We start from the raw sequence: 24111 nt of genomic DNA, 5'->3' as shown, positions 1-24111 counted from the left end.
CTGTTCCTTCCTACATTCAGGATCTGATGAGAATGATTCAAACTTCCCAAGAGAGGATGCAAATTTTGGAGGACAATAATAAGCGAATGATGGACACTATATCTCAATTTGCATCCTCTACTGTCACCACTTTTCAAGCTCAATCTGTGCATCCTAATGAGAGTGCACCTGCTGGAGTCACTCATCTAGTTACAAACATTGAGGAGAATGGAGGTAATGGAGAAGGTGCAGCTGATGTAGTAGTTGCTGCAAACCCTAACCCTACCAACACCACTATTGCAGTTACTCCAACTACTACTTCTACTGCAGTAATCCCATTTATTCCTACTCAAGGATTTGTGACACTGGAAGAGCTCCAAAAGTTGTTAGATCAGAAGAATAAGAGCTTGAATTTTTTTGAGTTTGATCTCAAGTTACCTTACCCGGCCAGTGCAGCTGCAAAACCATATCCTAAAGACTATACTAGCCCTAAGTTCAAATAATTTAATGGGAAGACTGGTGATGCACGCGAACATGTCATGAAATTTGTGGAGACTCTTGGAGTAGCTGGATTGGATGATGACCTGAAGTTGAAAGAATTCTCCAAGTCTTTCACTGAGAAGGCTTATACATGGTATGTTAACCTCACTCTTGGTTCTGTTCAATCTTGGAATCAGATGTGTAGGATGTTTGGGGAAAAGTTCTTTTCTACTCAAGAGAAAGTTACTCTCGTTGATCTTGGAAGAGAGTTTAAAAAGTCTAGGGAGGATTTAATGGAGTATATCCAACATTTTAGAGAGAGAGTGCTGGACATACAAGAATCTCATGATGAGAAAGAGCTGGTAAAATTGTGTATTCAGGGGATGTTTGATGAATACAGGTTACACTTGGAGAATCTACCTCTTCCAACCTTTGCTACACTAGTGGAAGCTGCACGAAGGACCAATAATACAGTTCTTAGACAAAAGGGACTCACTCGCTTTGGTAGAAGGAATAACCCAACGATGAATGCCATCCAAGGAGGAGGTAGAGAAAGAAGGGGTCCAATTCGAGCAAATTTACGTCTTAGAAGAGATGTCCCTAGGAGAGCGCCAGATGAGGAGAATGACTCTTCTCCACCGTTTTCAGTACCTTTAGATAGAGTGAGAGCTCTTCTCCAAGAATGGGTTAGGGATGGACAAATAAACTTACCTTACACTCCACGACCACCAACAGCGGAGGAAAAGGCTAATCCAGGGTACTATGATTATCATCGGACAGTCGATCATCCACTTGCTGAATGCAGAAACCTTCGAAGAATGTTCCACCGTCGGGTGAAAGCAGGAGAAGTGTTGATTGGAAATAACAGAGTCCAAAATAACCCTCTTCCCATTCATCCAAATCCTCGCGAACAAGTAAGTGCAATAATTCATGCTCACCATGATGACCCTTCCTCTTTAAACACCCAATTCAATGATGCAAATGAAGCTACTAGGGTTACTTCTTCAATTGCTAATTCACTCATGAAGACACCTAGCTTCCGACATTTCTTTGACCAACTTGGGTTTTCAGAAGAAGCAAGGAAAAAAGTAGCTATATCCCTAGTTCAGATAGCTGGAGAACAGTATGAAGAATGTAACTTAATAGGACGACTTATGGGGAAAATGGTTGGTGCATATAAGAACGCTATTGTGTTTACAGAGGCAGACATGTGTACACTTCATCCTTATCATAATAAACCCCTTTATGTGGAAAGTACTATCAATGGATATCCTATTAGGAGAATATTCATTGATGATGGTTCTTTTGTGAATCTCATACCTCTATCCACTTTGAAAGCTGTAAACATGGATTTAAAGAGTTTACGCCGTCCTATGGCCATCATTTCTTTTGATAACAAGGAGATTATAACTTTGGGGCAAGTGACAGTGAATTTTAAGATGGGGCCGATTCAAGATCAAACATGTTTCCATGTTATTGATGCAAATGTGGCTTATCATGCTCTAATTGGAAGAAAGTTCTTGCATATGCATAATATCATCCCTTCCTCACGTCATCAATGTATTAAGGGATATTGGAAGGGGAAGGAGGTTTTCATTCCAGCCACTAAAGCTCCGTTTGAACGGCATGAGGTGAGTTATATAGAGGCTTCTTTCTTTGAAGATCTAGCAACAGATGGAGAAACAACTATTGTTAGACCTATCGGTGTTCCATTTCCACGATGGGAGAAGTATGTTGGGAATAAGACAAAGAGTAGTGGCAAGAAAAAGGAACAAGGTGGGAAGAGAAAAAGGGAAAACATTTCCACATACAAAGAAGTAAATGAAGAAAATACGTCTATTGTGGTAACTTCCTATGCACGTGAAGATGGAAAAATTGTGTATTGCTTATGATGGGACGCGGGGTCTGGGGAAACATCTTCTCCTGATCCCAAACTTTGAAAGCCACCGGATACATCACCATCATGTTTTCAAGTAGAAGCAGAAAAGGAAAAACTACAGGAAGTATTATTCACGAAAGAACAACTTTTAGATCAACCCAAGCCTCAAGGGGATGAGTTGGAAGAAATAAATATGGCAGAAGAAGGAGAGACAAGTAAGCCACTCTTCATAAGCAGGAGTCTTTCTGGTGAACAAAAGGTTGTGCTAATTGAGTTGTTAAGAAAATTCCAAGATGTGTTTGCTTGGACTTATGAGCAGATGCCTGGATTGGATGAGAATCTCATTACTCACGAGTTACACATTTCTCCACAAAGCAAGCCAGTGAAACAACATGCTCGTGTATTTCATCATGAGATAGAGGGCCAGATAAAGGAGGAGATTAATAAGCTTCTCAAGGTTGGATTCATCAAACCCATACATTATCCTACATGGCTAGCAAATGTAGTTCCGGTGAAAAAGAAGAATGGAACAATTCGGGTGTGTGTAGATTTCAGAGATTTGAACAAGGCATGCCCAAAAGATGATTTTCCTCTTCCTAATATTGATACTTTAGTGGATGCTACAGCTGGTCATGAGATGTTTTCCTTCATGGATGGGTTTAGTGGATACAATCAAATAAAGATGGCACGAGAAGATGTAGAGAAAACAGCTTTTAAAACTCCATTTAGAAATTTTTATTACACTGTAATGCCATTTGGATTAAAGAATGCAGGTGCAACTTATCAACGTGCCATGACAGCTATCTTCCATGACATGATGCATGATTTTATGAAAGATTATGTGGATGATATAGTAGTGAAATCCAAGAAGGCTTTTAATCACTTTGAAGATCTGAAAAAAGTATTTAAACGGTTTAGAAAGTATAATCTTTGCATGAATCCTTTAAAGTGTGCATTTGGAGTAACAGCAGGAAGATTTTTGGGTTTTATGGTTCACAGAAAAGGTGTAGATGTTGATCCTACAAAAATAAAAGCTATTCAATCCATGCCATCTCCGATGAATCAAAAACAACTCAAAAGCTTGTTGGGAAAAGTCTCTTATATTAGGAGATTCATTACAGCTTTAGGAGAAATCATTGTGCCTTTTCAAGCCTTGCTTAAGAAAGGTGTTCCATTCATATGGGGTGAACCACAACAACAAGCATTTGAGAAGATTAAAAAGATTCTTACTTCTCCTGCAACGATGATCATGCCTATCAAAGGAAAGCCAATGATGTTGTATTTGACTTCTACTCCATACTCAATTGGTGCTTTACTTGTTCAGGAAATGGATGGAGAAGAAAAACCTATGTACTACATTAGTAGATGCTTACACGAAAGTGAGTTGAATTATCCACCTATGGAAAAGCACTGTCTTGCATTAGTCTATACAACTCAAAAGCTTCGACACTATTTCTTGGCACACAAGCTCATAATTGTGACAAAGTCAGATCCCATCAAGTTTTTACTTTCTAAGCCAGTTCTATCTGGAAGAGTAGCAAAGTGGCTTCTTTTATTGGGAGAATTTGATGTATCAGTTGTTCAGCCAAAAGCTATAAAGTCTCAAGCACTTTCAGATTTGTTAGCATATTTTCCATCTCAGTTTAAAGAGATTATTCTTGATGCCATTCCAGTTGAATTTCATGAAGAAGTGTGCATAGTAAATATTGAAGAAGGGGAGTGGAGTTTATACTTTGATGGTTCTTCAAATAGTTTTGGAAGAGGTGCCGGAATAGTTCTTATTCCTCCGAGTAGAGAAGATAACTCTGCAGTACAAAGTTCTGAATTAGTTGTCTCTCATTTGAGTAGAGGTCACATCTCTTTGGAGAGAAAAGGTCTTCGTGTCTTGGAAGCACCAAGTGAAGATGAAAATTTCTGGATTTCATGTTTAGAGTTAAACTCTTTTGAGTCAAGTAGAGAACCTATCTCGTTAGCTTTCAAGCTAGATTTTCCATGCACAAACAATCAAGCTGAGTATGAAGCACTAGCTTTGGGGTTGTATGCGGCAGCAACAATTGGAATAAGCAATCTTTTCATCCATGGGGATTCTAATCTTATTGTAAAGCAGACTAATGGTGAGTTTTCTTTGAAAGAACCAATACTTGCTTCTTACAGGACTCTTGTTCAGTCTTTGTTAGAGAAATTTCAAACGGTGAGATGTGAACATACTCCGAGAACAACGAACCGTTATGCAGATGCTCTTGCTACTTTGGCTTCTAAAGTCTGTATTCCAGAGAAAGAACGAAGTATTCTTATAGTTGTACTCAAGAGGACTATCTCATGTCCATCCAGTGAGCTATTACTACCTCCAATTTATGACGAAGAGGATTGGCGAAAATCCATCATAGAAGAGCTGCTTAACCCTAGTTCTACTGCTATTCCATGCTTAAAGCACTACATTTTGATTCATGGTACACTTTACCACAAAGGAAGTAATGGAGTTCTAGCAAGATGCGTTTCTGAGGAAAAGGCAAAAGAAAGATTGAGAATAGCCCACGAACAATGGTGTGGCGAGGAAGGACCACCTTTACATCGCTTAATCCAAAGAGCAGGATATTTTTGGCCATTTATGTCCAAGATGCTTTACAGCTTCAAAAGGCTTGCATTAGATGTTCTGAACCACCAGATGTACAAGAGTGTAATTTTGTGGGAAGTGCCGGTGATTGGCGTAGGCCTTATATTGATCTTTTCCAAAATGAAATTTTACCAGCTAACTTTCAAGATGCAAGACAACTCAAGAGAAGAGCTCAACGTTTTTTTCTTAAAGGAAATGACTTGTTTAGGCTCTCATTTGCAGGAACATCATTGAAATGTGTTTCCCCAGCTGATGTCAATCCATTGTTAGCAGAAGTGCATGCAGGTAGTAGTGGGGAGCATGAAGGTGGAAGAAAACTTTATCAGAAGCTTTTGGATCTTGGGTATTATTGGCCTACTATGGAAGCAGATGCAGTGAATTACGCAAGGAAGTGTTATCCGTGTCAGATTTATGGGAATGCTATACATGCTCCAGCTGTACAACTTCATAGCATCATTACTCCATGGCCATTCCATACTTGGGCGTTTGATTTGATTGGACCTATCAATCCTCCTTCTAAAGGATATACTTGGATATTAGCAGCAACAGAGTGCTTTACTAAATGGGTGGAAGCTATTTCTTTGAAGAATGCGACTGGGCCGGCTGTGGCAAATTTCATCAAAGAAAACATCATTTGCAGGTTCGGCATACCTAGACGTATTCTTTCAGATAATGGTACTCCGTATTCTTTCAGATAATGGTACTCCGTTCATTAATGCCAATGTAAGGGAATTACTTGCTCTTTACGATGTGGATCATTTGAAGTCTACTCCTTACTACCCGAAAGAAAATGGTCAAGCTGAAGCTACTAACAAGACTTTACTTAAAGTGCTTAGTAGAATGGTGCATGAAGAACTAAAGATGTGGTATGATGCACTTCCAGTAGCATTATGGGCATATAGGACTTCCAAGCGTGAACCTACGAAGGCAACTCCTTTTTCACTAGTATATGGAACAGAGGCAATGCTACCTGCTGAAATTCTAGTTCCGTTTGCAAGATTAGCTCTAGACGCTGAACTTGATAATGATAATTTACGGATGTTAGAATTGGAAGCATTGGAAGAAAGAAGAGATAGAGTAAAGAAGAATTTATCAGTCTATCAAATAAGGTTGAGTAGAGCTTATGACAAGCTAGTGAAGAGGAGGAATTTTGAAGAGGGAGATCTAGTGTTACGCGCAGCTGAGCATATTAGAAGAGGAACACCATCTTCTAAATTTAGCCCAAAATGGGAAGGACCATATATTGTTCATGAGGTGAATGAAAATGGATATTGCAAATTGATAAATCCGAAGAACAACGTCATCACTGCACCGATCAATTTTCAATATATAAAGAAGTATCATGTATGAGGTTCTAACTCCACTCTTTGTTGTATGCAAAATACATGATTTACTTTTTCGCAATGAAAGGCATTTCAGCCGCAGCTTCACCACTCTTACATTGGCTGTGTTTTACTATTTATAATTTATCCGCTAGCTTCGTTGCTTATATCTTGGCTGCAATAATATTATTGGTCGCAAGCTGTATCGCTCAATATTTGACCATAATTAATCATTAACATTTCAGCCGCTAGCTTTATCGCTCATAATTTGGCTGTAATGATAGTATGTTATTGGCCGCAAGCTTCATCGCTTATCTTTGGCCTTACCTTATTACTCACAAATTGGCCGCAGCTCTTATGCTTGCTTATTTGAAAGGATGAAATAATCTTTTTCACGTCAAGTTAGAGTTAATCTCCTTGATGAAAAGTTAAGAATTACCTTTTGGCCGCATACAATGATACAAAAAGTGAATAAGTACACAACAAGCGAAGCATTATTATTATTGTAAAAGAAAAAGAAATGTGATATATCAATAGCAAAGTACTGACTCAAATGAGTTTCAAAAAGAGTCAAAGAAAAGTAAAAGACTAGCCAATTACATATTCCATAGAGATGAGTTATTATTGGCAAATACATCTAATTGTTCTCGTACTTCAGCTTCACGTTTTTTTAATGAAGTTATCTTCGCTGCAATGTCTTCTAACTCATCTTCCAAGGAAGACTTGTTGAGAAAAATCTTGGCTTTTGATCTACAATCATTGAGGCATTCAAGCTTGAATCCAAAGTTACAAGCATCATCGAAATCTTGTAACATCTGTTGCAATTCCTCTGGTGAAGTACTTATCAATGGAGCATGAGAAATGACTAAAGCTCTACCCAATACGTCCATCATTAAGCAAATGACGTCTACGTTCTTTACAAATGAGGTACTCCAAAACTCTCCCTCTATGTTGAAAATCTGTTCTAAGTATGTCACATATTCCAGTGAAACTTGAAAACCATGGAAGTCAACTTTTTTACCACTTTGTTCAGTATGTGCTATTTGAGTGCCAAAAGCACTACTTGTATCTCTATGTTTTGGCACTGGGGAGGAATAAGCATGAGGAGTCATTGGAATAGCTCTAACATTATCAATATCAATTCTAACATCTTGAATAACCTCAATATTTGGAGTAACCTCAGGAACAACTTCACCAGCAGGAATAGTCTCAATGTCAGAAACAACCTTATCTCGAATAGCCTGGGGAGTAAGAACGATCTTAATTGAAAAAAAAAAAGGGGGAGGGGAATGGAACAACATCAATTAGAGTAACATAGCAATATGTTTATACCTAGTTCATTGTAGAACTATGAACATGATTTGGAAATAAAACATCAAAATCAATGAAATCATCAAAAGGGGTTGGCCCACCCTCAATTTCAGCTTTATCAACATCAATGGATTCATCATCAGATTCATCACTACGTTCAGAGTCACATGATTCTTCTTCAGTCTCTACTTTAGAAGTTTCTTCCTCTTCAACTGAATTGAGTTCTACTCTTGTAGTTGATTCTCCCTAAAAAAAAAAATTGATGAAAATGAGGAAATAAAATATATATATAGAAAAAAATAAAAAAAAATGAACTTATTTTTCGATAGGCATGCTTATCTTTTGTTTGAAGAATAGGAGCAGGAACTGCAGTATCTTCTTCTTTAGTCATGCATTTCTTCTTTCTAAGAGGAATCAAGCGCAAGGATACATCATTGTTACTTACATGATGAGTGTAGAGACGAGCTGTGGGATTAGTTAAGGGCACAGTAAAAGATCTCCATTCTCCAAGACATTCTCCCCAATAAGTAAACCATCCAGAAGTATGGATACCAACTCTATCAAAAGCTGGGATAGTACAACTCTTAAGTTTATCTGAATGGAGTGAAAGTCCTGCCATGAGAAATGAAGAAACGCAAGAAGAAAAGCTGATAGGCGAAGAAGAGTCAGGTGGAGCTGGTTGATCAAATCCAAATTGACGTGCCACTCTATAAGGAGAATACACTTCAACAGAACGAAAGTTTCTATCTCCACCAGAACTAGAACTCTTAATCATAGAAGGCAAATGGGAACTATGAACCCATATACAAAAGTTAATACCTCGTGAGCTCATTCTTCCGGACTGTAGAGGATGAAGGTCATAATAAATTACAGGATCACCAAATCCATTTATAGGCTACACATAAGGTCTGGGATTGAATTCTTTTGTAACATCCATCACTTCAAGAACATTACCCCTTTGTAGTCGATCATGCCATGCCCAAGCTCTATAGTTGTTTCTGGATAAAAGGTTATTCACAGAAAAAGATGCAAAAGGATATGCATTAGGCATGGGAGCACAAGTACCAAACCTTTCCCACAAGCACATCTGAATGAAGGAAACATCCATATAAGTCAAAACCTTGTAACGCCCAGCTGACTCAATAATTTTGAGTTGGTATAAGTCTAATATCTTATATAGGGATCCTAAATACAATGGAGCAAGAGGAAAGCGTATTCCCTTAACAATTTTTATTGCTAAAGGAATAACTGCTGAGGAGATACCATCATCTGGACACCCTGGGAGTAGCTGCCCAAATTGTATAATGTGCAGTGTTGAATCTAGTACTGAGAAATGACATTGTGTATGCTGCCAGTGAACATTTGAGCTGACAGTTTGACTACTAAAAAGGAATTGAGGTGAAGGAGCTAGTTAATTAAGCACTTGGTGCCAAATACAAGTTTCTAAAAACTTTCTAATTAAAACCCTTCATTTAACATGGACAAACTATTGGTGAGATGTCCCACCGATTGAGGTGAGTGGATGTTAAATTTCAAAACTATATTCTTATAAATATATTATATATGTTACACTTGATAGTTGAATGAAATTGTGAAAAGTATGAGTTGGTAGAAAGCCTTAAATTATTTATAATTGTGATAAAGATTTTAAATTTTTTATTATTATATATATGTATATAATTACATGCTTTTAAAAATAGGGAAACAAACATTTGACAAGTTTTTACTTCTAATCTGCCTTACAACCTTTGTGTGGTACTTAAGCTAATGGTCATTATTTGACTTATGAAACGTGATGGTTTTACTTGCTATTTTCATCAATCTATGTTGTCTGTTTTTTTTTTTTTTTTTTTTTGAATAGCAATGTATGTTGTTTGATTAAAGTGCCATGCCTCAAAATAAATTTCTGCATAAACATTTGATTTATAATTATACTACATATTATTTTATCACGTTTCGTGAATGCATTAGAATTATATTGATTTTTCTTTTTAAAAAAATGAAGACACTCGGGGATAAGATATGTTACCACACTAGATTAATGTAATCTTTGTACACAAAGTAATGATGATTGATTATTGATATTTGATTACAAAAGGGGATCTGGAGCCCTTATTTATGTTCGGTGGCGTGAAAAGTTTCCACGAGTAGGTAAAGGGGGACTTGAAGCGTTAACTTATATTTGATGGTTTGGGGAGATCCCACGAGTAAGTAAAAGAGACTTGAAGGCTCGATTTATATTTAACGGTGTGGAGAGTTTCCATAAGTAGTTGATGATGCTATTGACATAAGAGAGTAAACCTAAAGGCTATACTAAATCTATTCGAAGATGATGCTCATTTATTGATTTTTATTAAACATGGCATGGCATTAATATTTGAAATCTATTTTTACATGGCAAATGAGATTTGCGTATTCATTGGTGATTGATTATTATACATTTTTTTGTTTGAGATTGTTCATTTTACACTTGCTATTGGATTTACTGTTGAAAAGAGACTAAAGCTGAATAATTTTCCAACATGCTAATTATAGCTATTTTCATATCTGTTTACTTATGAATTATTTTTCTCTAAGACTTGCAAGGCATAAAAAGGAAATCTCTCAGTTTAATTAATTATATTTTCATCGCTTAGTCTTGGATTTATAAATATTTCAACTTTATGTTTGTTTCCCTTCCCTGCATGCTCATCGAGTCAATGATCACTGAGTCTATGAAACTCACCCACATATATTATTATGCAGATAAACAAATAGTTGGGGACATCGTTGGCGATGATATTTTCTCCAATTGTGTAAGTAAATGGCATCTCCTAATGTTCCCTTGTGTCACTCCGCTGTCAAATAGTTGAGTCATTTTCAATTTAAAGAAATGTTGTATTTAAAACTAATTTGGGCCAAGACCCCTGGATGTTATGACATTAAATTTAGAATAATATTATTTAAAACATGATGTACAAGTACATGGTAAATTGTATTATGAAATTTTACATGTGAGGAAATCAAGTTGCTATTTTAAGGCATATTATTATTATTATTATTATTATTATCATATTTAAAGAAATATTTGAAGCTTTCGTGGTGAATTGAAGATAAGAATTTTAATTAGTAAATTGAATTAAACATAAAAAACTTGTCAAGTTGTGTGAGTTTACTTGCATGACTTGTCCGTCTGTAACGGCCATACGAGTAGGTCGTTATAAACAAGACCCAAACCTATCTCTCTAGCAATCCACAACATCTCACGTATTCCACGTAAATAAGAAACAAGGTGAATTTTATGCATATAAACATAGGATATTTCACAACTTATCAGACATATTGTTTGAATTGAGAATGTGAACTCGTGAATCCAACATTGTGCAGGCTGATGAACCATACAGAGATATATCATCAAAACAGGGATAGTCAACTACTCCAGCCAACTCAGCCAGGAATATTAGTTATTAAGATAACTGCTTTACGCATAACATGCAATTTCAAGAACTTTCGAATTGGCGCAAACTTTTTCATCCATAAATTACCTTTAAACATAGTATGATTACAAATGCGAAAACTGGTTCCATGCAAAAGAAATTTTTAGTTCTTTAACGATAACCAACAGTTGCTAGTTTCTAGTAAATGCCAGCACCCTTCAATTCTCTTGGAGTTGCTTGCTGGGTATTATCGCCTTTTCCCAAAACTAAAACCCGACCTGCAAAATTCACAGCAAAGATTGCGATAAAAGTCAAGGAGAAACTTGTTATGGTGCAGAACTATGAAGTTATTTGTCAACTTGCCTTCACCGAAAATAAAAAGTACTAATCTCCTATTATTTCATCCATGCACTAGTAAACCAAAAGCACAAAAATGGAAAAAAAAAAAAAAAGAAAAGAAAAAGAAAGGATTATGCCAATAAGCCACAAGAAAACCTAAAGTCAGATTCATCCATGAATGGTACAGTCACCATTCATGAAATAGAAGAATTTAATTATCAGCAGAAAGGAAAAAAAAATCAAGAGAGATGATATTGTTATCATAAGCACAGCTGTGACCATTTTGAATATTATAATGTAGGATCTATACCTTTGACTAAGGTTTCAAATAGAATAACAAACTGATTCGAATATATATAACCACAACCTATGTAGAAGAGTAATGCTATTAAACTTTTTTCGAAGGAAAGTAATACAAGTAAAATTTGATGTGCTTAAAAACACAACAAAAGTCAAAACGCATTCATGGGTTCAACAAACCAAAAAATTAATGTTTAATCATCAAAACCACTCACCATTTTGACCAATAGTGACACATTAGAATGTTTGGTTTTGTCAAGTGGGGAAATAAAGCATGGCATGACATGTTAATCAAAAACAAATTCTCATTACTCATGTCAAAATCCATATTAAAGCACTAAAAACCTCTCAGGATAAAAAGAAAATGTTGAGAGAATAAGTTTAATTTTTTTTTTTTTTTGGTAGTGAATACTCAATAGAGAAAGTAATTAGTTCAGTTCAGATATTTTTCTGTCCATCCTTGAGCATATTAAAATAAAGAATGGAAGAAATAATATACATACCATTTCGACGAATGGAAACCTCTCGAATCCGTCGAACCAGACCAGTGATTGGGTCAGTGAAGATTTTTGTCTCCAGATTTCCCTCCAAATATAAGGTCATACTACATCACCCAAATGGAAAAAAATAGAGAGAAGAATATTACAGCCTAGATCAAGAATGAAGAGAATCAACAGCTGATATAATCATGACAAGGAGTTGCAGTCAATAGGATATAAGGCCATGCTCAAAACCAGATTACTATATCGTTCAGTATCCCACCCATTTGAAAGGACTGATTAGACTCTTCATTTTGAATTTTATACATCAACAGAACCAATGACCACAAGTGTTGATATTAAAAACAAATCTCTACAGAAAACAGGTCTGCTTAGAAATGATCCAGCAAAGTTTCCCCACCCAATTACATTCAATACACAAAGCCATTCATTGTGCAATCTTTCAAAACCAACTATTCTCTTGACATTGACTGGCTAATGAGCATTGGTTCTCCCAAGACTCCAGATGTTTGGCGTTGACCATCTAATGAGTCAGTTCACAGTCATTTAATGATACAGTGCATAGCATCTTTTAAATATTTTCTAAGTCATAGATCCATGCTGATAAAAGGAAGATATTTTGCTAATGACAACCTTATGATGCAATAAAGGAGTCATTGCTAGGAAAATTCTGCATCATTCCATTATCTTCAATGTCAACTTAGTCCTCATTCTTGTACTCACTCTTCTCGTGCATTTCACACCCATTATGGATGGCTTATCCTGCAACAGTTTCAATAAAGGGACTATCCAATTCTACATGTAAATAGATTTTTTATGCTCTCTGAATTTGGTAGTGGATAACTGCACAGTTATCCAAGAATTAGCTATAACAGAGCAATGCAAGACAACTTCCTCAAAAACAAAATGCCTAATAACTTTAATGAATTGGTCATGTCAGAGCATCCACCCATCGTTTACAGCATGCTTCTGTTCTCTACATCAAAGACAATCCCATTCATTGACCCCTATGCTAACTTTTGCAGATAACAAGGGTCATTGTTAGAAATGGCAGTAAGGAATGAAACTCAAAAGGAGAAGAAAATGGACATCATCTAAAACCAAAAGAAGCATTTCAGCATATTAAGTAATATGAAAGACGCTTAGAATAAAACCTCACCCGGGTACAACATGTTTCATGAGGAGCTCTCCCAACTTGTCTTGGTAAACGCAAATTCGATGCCACTGAACAGCACAGCGGTTGGCATACTCCTGCGGTTCCTCATTCTCGTGCGGCCTCCTGTTGTTGCGAATCCCACCTGTCGCCACTGAAAACATTGTAACCGCCAATCCACTCCTCAGTTTCTTCTGCACGGGGGTCTGCCCTACCTGTCCGACCAATATTGCCTACAAAAAAAAAAAAAAAACCGAAACGTCAAGAACCACTCTGAGTTAACTTTTGGAACACAGCTCCAAAACTAAACATTTCAACCTCGAACAGCAGCTGCCAAATGCCCATATTAAACTCAAAAGGACAATCTGTTTGAATATTCATCCAAAATTCCAGAGACCCAAAAAAATCCATAAGATTTCCTTTTAATTTAGCTACTGCCAAAAGCTTTCCTAACAGAAAGTTTCGAATTTGAAGAATAAAGTTAAGAAGAAAGAAAGCAAAACCAGTAGGGTGAAATTGAATGCACCTTATAAACGCCCACATCGAGGCCATTCTCAAGCGGGCTATCGTACAAGCGTCTCTGGGTGTTGGAGTCCTTGGAAGATTCCGACAGCGTTGAGGGTGGAGATGGAGTTGAGTAGGGAACTGAGTCACTGTCCGAGTCACAAGATTCAGTAGAGGAGGAAGGCGTGGTGGTGCAAAAGGGCATTGAAAGTTGAGGGGTTTTGGGGTTGGAGAGAAGAGATCGATAAACCCTTCGTGATAAAACTGCCATTGATTTCGCCATTTTTCCTTTTGGAAAGAATATCAAAATGAAATGGAAATTCTGATTGGGGTTTTAGAGTGGCTTAAACCCTAGTGACATAAACTCAGCTCAAATGGTACACTGACATGAAATGCATAAAACTAATTAATTTTTAAGTCATATTTATGATTAATTAAAGCTCACAATTTTGTAATTAAAAATAAAAAATCGTGAAAAAAGAAGATAAAAATAAGAAAGTAAAAGTAACAATAAATAATAAATGGATATACTTATCTTTTTGTTTAAATATTTTACTTAAGAAAAGTACATATAACAATCTTCAAATTCTATTTATACAATTATAAGCATAGTTATTAGAAGTGGACTGTATCCAATAATTACTGGTTAATGTCACGTGTTAGAACTTAAACTCAATCTCGTGTAATTTTAAACTCTAAAAATAAAATTTAAATAAATTTTAAAAGTTAAGAAATAATGAAAGCAAAAGAAAAGGAGAAGATAGAGTTTTTGAGAAATATAATACTTTGTATTTCTAAGGGGTGTGTTATAAATGAGGCGAAGATGTCTATTTACAAGCTGATAGCCTTTTTGTTAGATAAGATTAAGATTTGGATTTAACAGGATGTCACGCCTAACGCTTCCGAAAGGAAGTAAGTAGAATGTATACAAAAATCCCACATTAGATAAGTAAAAGGATCTCGAGAGGCTTATAAGAAGTGGTGCTACACATCCACTCAGGTTAACTTTTTTAGTATCGAGTAGGTAAAGAAATCCTGAGAACTTTATAAACGGTGGCGTTGCACGCCCTATCAAGTAAACCTTTCGTAACACCTCGAGAAGGAAGTATACAAGATGCATCACATCAGGCAGATAGGGAAATTTTGGGAGCCTTATATGCAATGGCATTGCCTTTTGGGGTCATCGTCGAATTGGGAGAGGTGAGAATGCCATGCCTAACGCTTCAAGAAGGAAGTAGGTAAGGTGTATATCTAGAAATCTCACATTGGGCAAGTAAGAGAATCTTGAGAGGCTTATAAGCGGTGGCGTTAACTATTGGGGTCGTCATCAAATTGGGTGAGTGAAAATGTCATGCCTAATGCTTTAGGAAGAAAGCAAGCAAGGTGTACATCCAAAAATCTCACATTAGGCAAGTAAATGAATCTTGAGAGGCTTATAAACGGTGGCACTGCACATCTTATCAAGTTAACAATTAATAGATCATTAATATTGAATTAATAAAAATGCTTCTTTAAAAAATTTTTATACTTTATTTATTAAATTACAAGCATAGTTACCAAAATCGAACCAAATCATAATTCATTCAAAACTTTGAGTTTAAATTCAATCATCGCATCATTTACATCAATGTTGGGTTTATAAAAAAATTTTTAAATATTATAAATAAAATAATAATTTATTATTTATTTTATCATTCTTTCTTAAACATAGCACTGATTCCACTTTTTAGTCTTACAAAAGAAACTATTAAACGATTTTCATTTTTTTGACATAATATCTTAAAAGGTTTTTAAATTATTCAAAAAAATTAAAATAAATTGTTATTTTTTTATTTCAATCAAATTCTTATATTTTTATTTTGAGTCAAATAAGCATTTATCATTAATAGTTTATTAATTGTTATTAATCAAAATATCATTTATCATTTTATATCATGTGACATATTAACGTATTATAATGAATGATGATGTGATATACTGACATGATCATATGTGTAATTTTTCACTTCTATATCAACTTCATACCATCAACAAACGGGCATAAAAACTTAATTGAATGTAATAAAAAAATAAAAAATTATTTAAATTTTTTAAGTAATGTATGAGCCTTTTCAGAGTATTATGTTCTTTTTTTTTAATCTTTTCCTTTTATTAAAAAAAAAAATTCCTGAAATCAGGACCTCATGTTCTAACTCAAGATATGGCCCATAGCAGGCTCAACAAATTGGGAGTATGTCTTACGCACCATATAAAAGCAAGGCATTTCTCGGATTTTGGAGGGATTGACTCACCAATTTTCTTATCCTCAAAAATCTCTACGAAAAGAGAGGCATATGAAACAGAATTTCATCTGCAGCAGCAGTAGCAGTAGCAGAACTCTCTTGAGGCAGTGAAGGTAGAATCCCAAAAGGAAAGGAAAACTGTCAAAAGCAGTGAATTAAACAGAGAAATGTTACAGAACCCAAAATTCTTACAATCCTCCCCACCATTACTTCACCCTCCAACTGCACCAGCTCCCCTTCCACAACTCCCTACCATTCCTGCTTCCCCTTCTTCCCCCATTCTGAGACAGTTCAAATTATCCAGGCGAGAGCTTGCAATTTCTGGCAACTCTTCGCTGCTTCTCCTGTTAAGTTCCCAGGCCCTGGAACAACTCTATCCATCCAAGGCAGAGGCTGAAGAAACTCCAACAGAAGACAATCAACAGGAGCAGAATGTTAACACTCCTAGTCTTGATTGCAGCAAGAAAGTTGCTACCAAACGAGCTTTTCTTGATATAGCCATTGATGGAGAGCCTGTTGGTCGCATTGTTATTGGACTATATGGGGATGACGTTCCAGCTGGGGCTGGCTGGTTTAGCAGTATAGTTAGTGGAGCTGCTGGAATTAGCTACAGAAGGAAAGAGTTCATTAAGATCATGCCGAACTACGTGCAACATGGTGGGTTGAGATCTTTCGGTGTTGATGCTGAGCGTGCGAAGAGAACTGGAAGCAGTCTGGGTATTGAAAATCTGAGGGAGGAGTGGGAGAGAGTGTATGACAAGTGTCCAGGAGCAAAGAACTTGGCTGGATCAGTGAGCATCATCGTCAGGGATCCCTCTAAACCGCCTCCGAAACTGAAGCTGGTTGCTCGAAAGGGGAAGCTGGAGATTGATCAGGAAGAGATTGGAACAGAGCCGAATGGTACAGAGTTTGTGATTGCTATCAAGGATTCACCAGAACTGGATGCTTCAGCTCTCGTGGTTGGCGAAGTCTTGGAAGGAATGGAGGTTGCAAAGAGAATTGGACAGGTCAAGACTGTGCAAGAGAACACCGGTTCTCCCTATTTCAGGTATGCTTTTCAATCATGGCAATATTCATGGTGCTCTTCTTGGCAACTTCATAAAATAACATGTATACTTTGGAGCCAAGAACCCAATAAATGTCACGACTCTTTACTTTATTTTAACATTTTTATGTATCTGTGTCAGACACATATCCGTACCCGACACTCTATCTAAAACCTATGTAATTATGTCAAACATATATCCATATCCAACACTTTCTTCTTCAGAGTATGTAACGTAAAATGGTATCTCCATCCAGATTTTTATTTCCCCACTAACCCATAATTCATCCCAAAAAGGGGGTGTTCTATGTAACTCTATTCTTGTTCTTCCAAATTCGATGATCTCAAAGAAAAATATAAGAAAGAATAGATAAATTTTATCTAAATTCAATTTAAGTTCGTTATATTTGAAAATAAACATTTCTGTCTCAAAACAATGAGAACTCCATTAACAGATGTGTACTTGTGTTTGGTGAGCAGGGTGGCCAAGCTAATAGGCGATAAAAGAGCAGTCGTGGCAGAAAGAGGCTTCAATCGCCCCTACTCGAAGGTGCTCATCACAAATTGTGGTTTGATGGACTGAACCATATCCCATTTGCATACTGCTCATATCCTTTCAATTTTGAGAGAAGAGTGACCTGTTCTATGCGATAAACTAAGTATTTCTACTTCTCAACATGTCAATCCAAAAATTTGATTGAAACTCATAAGCTGCAGTATGGCTGTCAACGGAATTTTAAGCTTTAATCTCACGCTGTAATTTGGCTGTAAATGAGAGGATGGGGGTACTACTGCACAAAGCCTAACAATAGATACAACATATTTGTAGGTTTGAAAAAGGGTGGAAACTTGAGAAACATGATTGCCATCCTAGCATACACATGAAACAAGGGAAGTCGAATCTCCGGTCTCCGGTATCATTGGGCATTCATTGATACACCGGAATAAAAGTTACAAGCAGCAATTTTAGCTTGATTCATGGGTGTTCTTAGGTCTTTTGGCTATAGGAGACGCGAACAGCTTTCTAACTGATGCAATGGGATCATCAACCTGCAGAATAAAATCCAGCAACATTATGATCCTCTAAAGATTATAATAAAGCAATGGATAGTATTTGATCGAACATAATTAATTATATCTTAAATGTTGACATTTATCTGGATTCATCAAACGGAGGAGGATATTCTTTCTCAATCACCATGTATAAGCAACAGTTCCTGCAATCAAAGAACTGTTGTCCGTGTCTCAAAACCTAATTATTTTTTATTTTAACAGATTCAAAAAATAGAGCAGGATAGAGTCACAAGTAAGAATGAGCAGTATAAATAATTAAAAGTTAAAACTAACAGCAAACATACAAACTGGTATCAAATACTTCCATTTTAGCACCAAAAATATGGTAACACCTCCTTTACTTGAGTAAAAGTAAAATTTTAACTTACCTTAATCAGAGAGGCAGATGAAGGAGAACATGTAGGTGAAGAATGAGGAAAATTTTTCCCGCCTAGCAAAGCAGATAATGTTTGTTTCCATCCAGGTGTGCTGCTACCTGCTGATGCAATCCACGGACAAAAGTGTCTGTGCTGCCTTATTGCATCAAACTCTGTTATCTTATCCATGCACAGTTGCTTTAGATCCTTTCCTGGAAAATGGAGGTAGCAGTTTATAAAACCACCCTTAGATTAAATGACAAATCTCAAAGAATCAGACTATCAAAGAAAGATAGGTATGTAACAACTGCATATGCCACAAAACACATAAACCAGCTACATACTATATATCAAGAAGGTTACACTTTCACAATTAACCACCTAGCCAGCAAGGTTCTTATAAGGGGGCACCTGAGCATTTGACTTATTGGTCGGTGCATGATTTCCCTGTTTAAAGAGTAGGGTTCAAATCCCCCTCACCACACCCCCCCCCCCCCCCCCCCCCCCCAAAAAAAAAAAAAAAGGTACTTATAAGGGGGAAACTAGGAGAAGAAAATAATTTTTCATGCAGCTAATGGATCAGCCTTCCAGGCGGCACTGAAACTGAGAAAGATCACAAAGCTTCTAGCTGCTCCAACAGTGGATTTCTAGCACAACATATTTATGCATTACTAGCAAAGCAAGGACAAAACTTGAATTCAACTCTGGCTAAGCTACACAACAAGACACTATTGCAGCTTTAAACATTCCAGAGATGGTATTGTGAATGAACATCAACATGCCATCCCAGTGGCAATGAAGTGTTTGAGTGCAATCCAAGTCAACAATTGCCACATGATTCTTGGAGCACTCTCTTCCATCAATTCCGTAAGAACTTGCAATGCTCCAATGGCAGATCCCTCAATGAAAAATTGATCAAAGAGAAATGATATTAAAGTCCATCACCTTAAAATTTAAAACAACCTATGAAGATAACCTCAATTGCCACCAGCACTGTAACCTAAGCTTCATTTCAATCAAGTACCATCTTTGAATAATCATATATCAAGAAATGTATATGTTGATGGCTATATTTCTTTCTATATATTCATCAAGGCACATGTTTAGGAAGATTCTTCAACATGACAACCCTGGCACGTAGTCTACCCATCCAACAACTGATCTATCCTCTCATCCTGTACTTGAATAACTAGAGGGAGAGTGTTATTCCACAATGGTGAAAGTGTTATTAGTAAAGCCATTCATTTTTAACCAGGTGCTTGGTTGATCAAAAGAAATTACAGAAACCATTTTGGAATCTATAGAAAAAGTGAAAAACTAGACTCTAGGTGTTTAACTTAACTAGGTGTATAAGAAGCATGAATAAGTTTATAATTGACAAGATAGGTTGGAAACAAATAAAACTTGACTTCCCATACTCCCGGAAATCTAGGAAGATAACTTTGGTCTTTTTGGGCTTTACTATACTTGGCAATTGGAGCATTCTTCTCAATTGTAAATAAAGCTCATATTTGTCAAACATCTTCTACGAAAAACTAGAAGAAAGCTCCAACACCTATTAATTTCACAACTTCTAAACGGGAAAAATATAGTACAACTTAAATGTTCAACTTGGTGCATAGAACTGAAATTTCAATCTCTCTTAGGTGTGAAAGCCACAAAATGGTAACAAGTAATGAGTATATAAGGTGAGAATCTTACTAACAGAAAAGATAGTTTAGCAAATTAGATTACTACTTCATTTTCTATTAATCAGCTGGTAAGCAGAGAAGTCATATATAAATCACTCGCCCTCAGATAGACCATTAAAAGAAATTGATGGGTGAAACAGACCTGACATGCTACAGGTATAAAAAATAGATTTTTCACAGGAACGTATTATATAGGCAGAAAAAGAAATTCATCCTAATAAACTCTCTGTAACATGAGAGTGAAATAGTATATTCTCCAACTGAAAATATATATGCAGTTTAACTTCATAATCTACAAGCAATAAATAATCAGTTAAAAGCATAACAAGCCCCGAAATAAAGGGAATTAAATAACAATAGAGCAAAAAAGTATACTGATAGTGAAACTTTCGTTTTATTCAAGGTTATTTTTAAAGAGCACCAAGGAGTGAGGACAACAAATAATAATGCTTACCTTTGGCACAGGCTAAGACCTTATTGTTTTGTGCAGTCTGCCTTCCAGCAATTACACCTTCCTGGCTATTAGCATTTGGTGCATCAGAACAAGTTTTGTCTTCTGTGGAGTTCATCTTGTATGTGCCATCAATATTTACATCAGCTTCCAAGCCAGAGGCAGCACATGTAGACTCTTGATGATTAGATAAAGAAATTTCTTTATTGCAAACCTTATCTGTTTCTGCAATTTGTTCTGGATGGCACTTTTCAGATGTAATCATCACTGATGAATCATTATCCTTAGTTCCTGCATTTCCAAGGGAGACATTAGCACCTTGGGTCATAACAGAAGACTCTCCAACTTGCAAAGTACCAGAACCAATTATTGCTAAATGACCAGATACATTTTGAGGCAATTCATTACTTTCGTAAGAACCTTGTGCTACATTCTGAAAGCTCTCTATTTGACCCCTCATGTTAGAATCATACATACCATTATCAGGATAAGTTTCTTCTGCAGTCAAGCCGGTTCCTTCCAATGGCATGAGGTTTCTGAAAATATCATCTCTTGCACTATCATGGTTTGAACAAGGGGATTGATCATTGCTTGTAGAATTACAATTCACTTGATCATCCTTTTCTTTATTTGAAGTTCTCATGTCTTCCAATGGCACGACTTGGCCTTCTTCTCCTTGAATCATATTGCAGTTGGCTTCTGGTCGTGTATCTTCCTGGTTAATATGTATCTGCTCTCTAAACTCTGGATGATATAAAAGCCTAGCCCTTAAACTCTGGCCAATAACAGGCAAAGAGATTGTTGCTTTAATGTTTTGTCGTGTTGGTGGTGGACCCCCTGCTATAGTTAATTTTAAATTTGAAGATTGCTCCATAGATGATGACCCAACATTTGAAGCAACGGCAACAACCCTCTCACCAACATTGCTTTCATGGCCTGAGTCATGGACCCCAGGACTGACTTCTGCATATCCAACAACTCTGAAGAACTCTACAGGCTGTTGAACAGTGGAGAAAGTCCATAATCCAACACTAGCACCACAAAGCCTGCAATCTAGAACAACAGACTTGGGATCATACTGCAATCTACAAGAATTCTCAGATTCTTTATTTGCCTCCAAATTTTCATGTTCATCAATAGAATGGATGCTGAGACTCGGATTTCGTCCATTATCAACTCCCTGGGATAAATTTAATATATCAGCATCTTTGACAACATGATTTGGACCATCCTTGCATTCAACCACATACGGGAGTGAGCGTGGTTCCCAGCCACAAAGACTTATAAGCTTCTGTGCCTGCACATTTTCAATACCGTCACTCTTCAACACCAACAAAAATTCAAGAATACAGAAAATCACAGTCAATAACTGCAGGATGTATTATGCTTGTATCGGTCACAAATTGGAGACACCGTAGGATATTTTTTGTACTAGAAAGCAGAAGTTGGAACTGTATAAAAATGCAATACATGAAAGTTTCAGAGTGCAACAAATGCATGCATACATGTGAGTGATGTGTGTGTGCATGCGTAATGAAAGCAACTGACACTGGCAAAAATTTAGAAATGTATCTATTAGCATTACCAAACCTATAGTTGCAAACCAAAATGACAAACAAGTGTCATACCTGATAATACATGTTAGTGGAATCCACATCAGATCCACTTTCAATAGTTTCTGATTGAGAAAATTCAGCACTGTCTTTCTGATAATCCAACATGAAGGGTTGTCTGAGGAATTCTTCCAGCTGAGGGCTTTTCATAAATTCAATGGCTGAAGATGAAATCACCGGAAGAGCTAAAAGTTGACAGAGTGAACAAGATCGCTCCTTGAATTTCTCAACTAAATCAGCAGGCATAATGGGAGGAAATTCAGCTAGTCTTTCCTCGCAGGCAATGTTAATCCAAGGACAAAGTAATTTGTGTCCACTATCCAGCTTTAAGCTAAACACCAAGGCTACCTTCTCAACTGAAGAGCATAGAATAATACATCCCATTTAGCCGCAAACACAATATAAAACTTTCTTTTACAATTGCAAGAATCGGTTTAAAGAGTGATTGAGTGGAGTAAAATTAGATGCATGACATGCCTTGCTGCTGTGTCCAAGAAGGTGGAGTGGAAAAAAGAAGACGCGCTCCGCATGATTCACAGGCAATAATATCCATATCTACATTGACCCAACCTCTCCTAGCACAATTTACAGCACTTACTACCTAATAACAATGGAAAAGATAATCATCCATTACCTCCCATCAATTTAAAAAAAAAAAAAAAGGGTTTACTCAGAACCTAGGAAATTAGTAACTAAGATAGAAAGAAAGAAAGAAAGAGTGGGGTTGGATTCTAATGAATAAGCGAACCTTGGGCTTAGCAAACCAAGTCATGGATTTGAATGTCGATAGCCTCCTCACAAGGTCTCCTCTATCCCATGGTCTACACAGCGGAGCTTCAGCCGTAACTAAGCAATGCTGCGGCTCTTCTAGCGCTAAAGCAGACGACGGATTCGGGCGTTTCTTGCCTCGTAACGATTGTCCTCCCAACGAACTACCAATTTATTACAAATAAATATACAAAAAAAAATTAGAAGCAAGAATATTAGAAATTCAAATTCCATCTACTAGACCCTAAAAACAAAAGAAGGAATAAAACCTGGAGGAGGAAGGAGTGGGTTTAGGGGCATGAAAGATCCTGTTCATGATCGAATGAAACCTCTCCTGTGAATTCTGCGCCATTATTTCTTTCTTTTATCTTCTCTTCCTTTATCAGAGAGAATTTAATCTGTTCGAGAGAGAGTTCTTTAGACGAAGAAGAAGAACGTTGCTCGAGCTTCGCCTTGCCGTCTCCAGTTCCGCCTCACTCGCTTTCCTTATATAATGTCTTTTTATCGGCAGCTTCCGACACGAACACCATGTAAGCTATAGTTTCAAATTGCTGTAAGATTCAATGGGCCGGGCCGAGTATTCGCTTGTTCAGAGGTCGGGTTGGCACCTCGGATAAGTTGAGTTGGGCCCAACTCGGTTTTATCAATTTATATGCTATTTTAATGTTTAAAAATAATTAAAAACTTTTATAATATTTTAAATATTAAAATTATAATTTATATAAAAATATTTATTTTGTGATTTATTTTCTAACTATTATTCTTAAAAATCCTAAAATTAGAAGAACAAACTTAAATTTTGTATTTCAATAAAGAGATAACATCAGAAAAATGAAAATTATTTTAAAACACCAAAAATAATAAGATGGATATTCAATTTGAAATAGAAGAATAATATCAAGCTACACATGGGCTTAAAAATTTAAATCCAAATATAGTTTGAGTTAACAACATTTATCTTAATAGTTGATGCATGTATCTCCATTTTTTAAAAAATAAAATTCTAACCTCTTTTTCCCTAAATCGAAATAATA

The 24111-nt window shown here is 36.4% G+C and overlaps 4 protein-coding genes across 7 annotated transcripts; 2 read left to right on the top strand and 2 right to left on the bottom strand.

The window, feature by feature from the left end:
* Positions 1–518: 518 nt before the first annotated feature.
* Positions 519–6302, top strand: LOC148763444 (uncharacterized). The gene is made up of 4 exons (XM_088804337.1): positions 519–2303; positions 2403–4847; positions 4967–5560; positions 5622–6302. The coding sequence occupies exons 1-4, from the start codon at positions 519–521 to the stop codon at positions 6300–6302; spliced, it is 5505 nt and encodes a 1834-aa protein (XP_088660463.1).
* A 4777-nt stretch (positions 6303–11079) lies between these two features.
* LOC18604042 (Nucleic acid-binding, OB-fold-like protein) lies at positions 11080–14179 on the bottom strand. The gene is made up of 4 exons (XM_007036346.3): positions 13820–14179; positions 13300–13526; positions 12144–12244; positions 11080–11279 (listed from the first exon to the last, which is right to left on the bottom strand). The coding sequence occupies exons 1-4, from the start codon at positions 14078–14080 to the stop codon at positions 11200–11202; spliced, it is 669 nt and encodes a 222-aa protein (XP_007036408.2). The 5' UTR covers positions 14081–14179; the 3' UTR covers positions 11080–11199.
* A 1883-nt stretch (positions 14180–16062) lies between these two features.
* Positions 16063–17896, top strand: LOC18604041 (Cyclophilin-like peptidyl-prolyl cis-trans isomerase family protein). The gene is made up of 2 exons (XM_007036345.3): positions 16063–17127; positions 17605–17896. The coding sequence occupies exons 1-2, from the start codon at positions 16247–16249 to the stop codon at positions 17705–17707; spliced, it is 984 nt and encodes a 327-aa protein (XP_007036407.3). The 5' UTR covers positions 16063–16246; the 3' UTR covers positions 17708–17896.
* On the bottom strand, positions 17787–23587 carry LOC18604040 (C3HC zinc finger-like protein). Of its 4 annotated transcripts, none has more exons than XM_018117745.2 (9): positions 23347–23587; positions 23058–23241; positions 22787–22910; positions 22325–22665; positions 21174–21993; positions 20700–20987; positions 18567–18766; positions 18276–18355; positions 17787–18174 (listed from the first exon to the last, which is right to left on the bottom strand). In XM_018117745.2, the coding sequence occupies exons 1-8, from the start codon at positions 23427–23429 to the stop codon at positions 18278–18280; spliced, it is 2118 nt and encodes a 705-aa protein (XP_017973234.2). In that variant the 5' UTR covers positions 23430–23587; the 3' UTR covers positions 17787–18174; positions 18276–18277. The 4 variants fall into 4 exon arrangements, with proteins under 4 accessions (XP_017973234.2, XP_007036404.3, XP_007036405.3 ...); XM_007036342.3 differs by lacking the exon at positions 18276–18355 and having other exon boundaries at positions 20700–20814; positions 20911–20987; XM_007036343.3 differs by lacking the exon at positions 18276–18355.
* Positions 23588–24111: the final 524 nt, after the last annotated feature.

This window comes from Theobroma cacao, chromosome 3 (assembly GCF_053813885.1).
Source record: "Theobroma cacao isolate CCN51 chromosome 3, ASM5381388v1, whole genome shotgun sequence".
Lineage (NCBI taxonomy): Eukaryota > Viridiplantae > Streptophyta > Magnoliopsida > Malvales > Malvaceae > Theobroma > Theobroma cacao.
The sequence above is the reverse complement of the archived record's forward strand: the minus strand, read 5'-3'. Positions and strand labels throughout refer to the sequence as shown.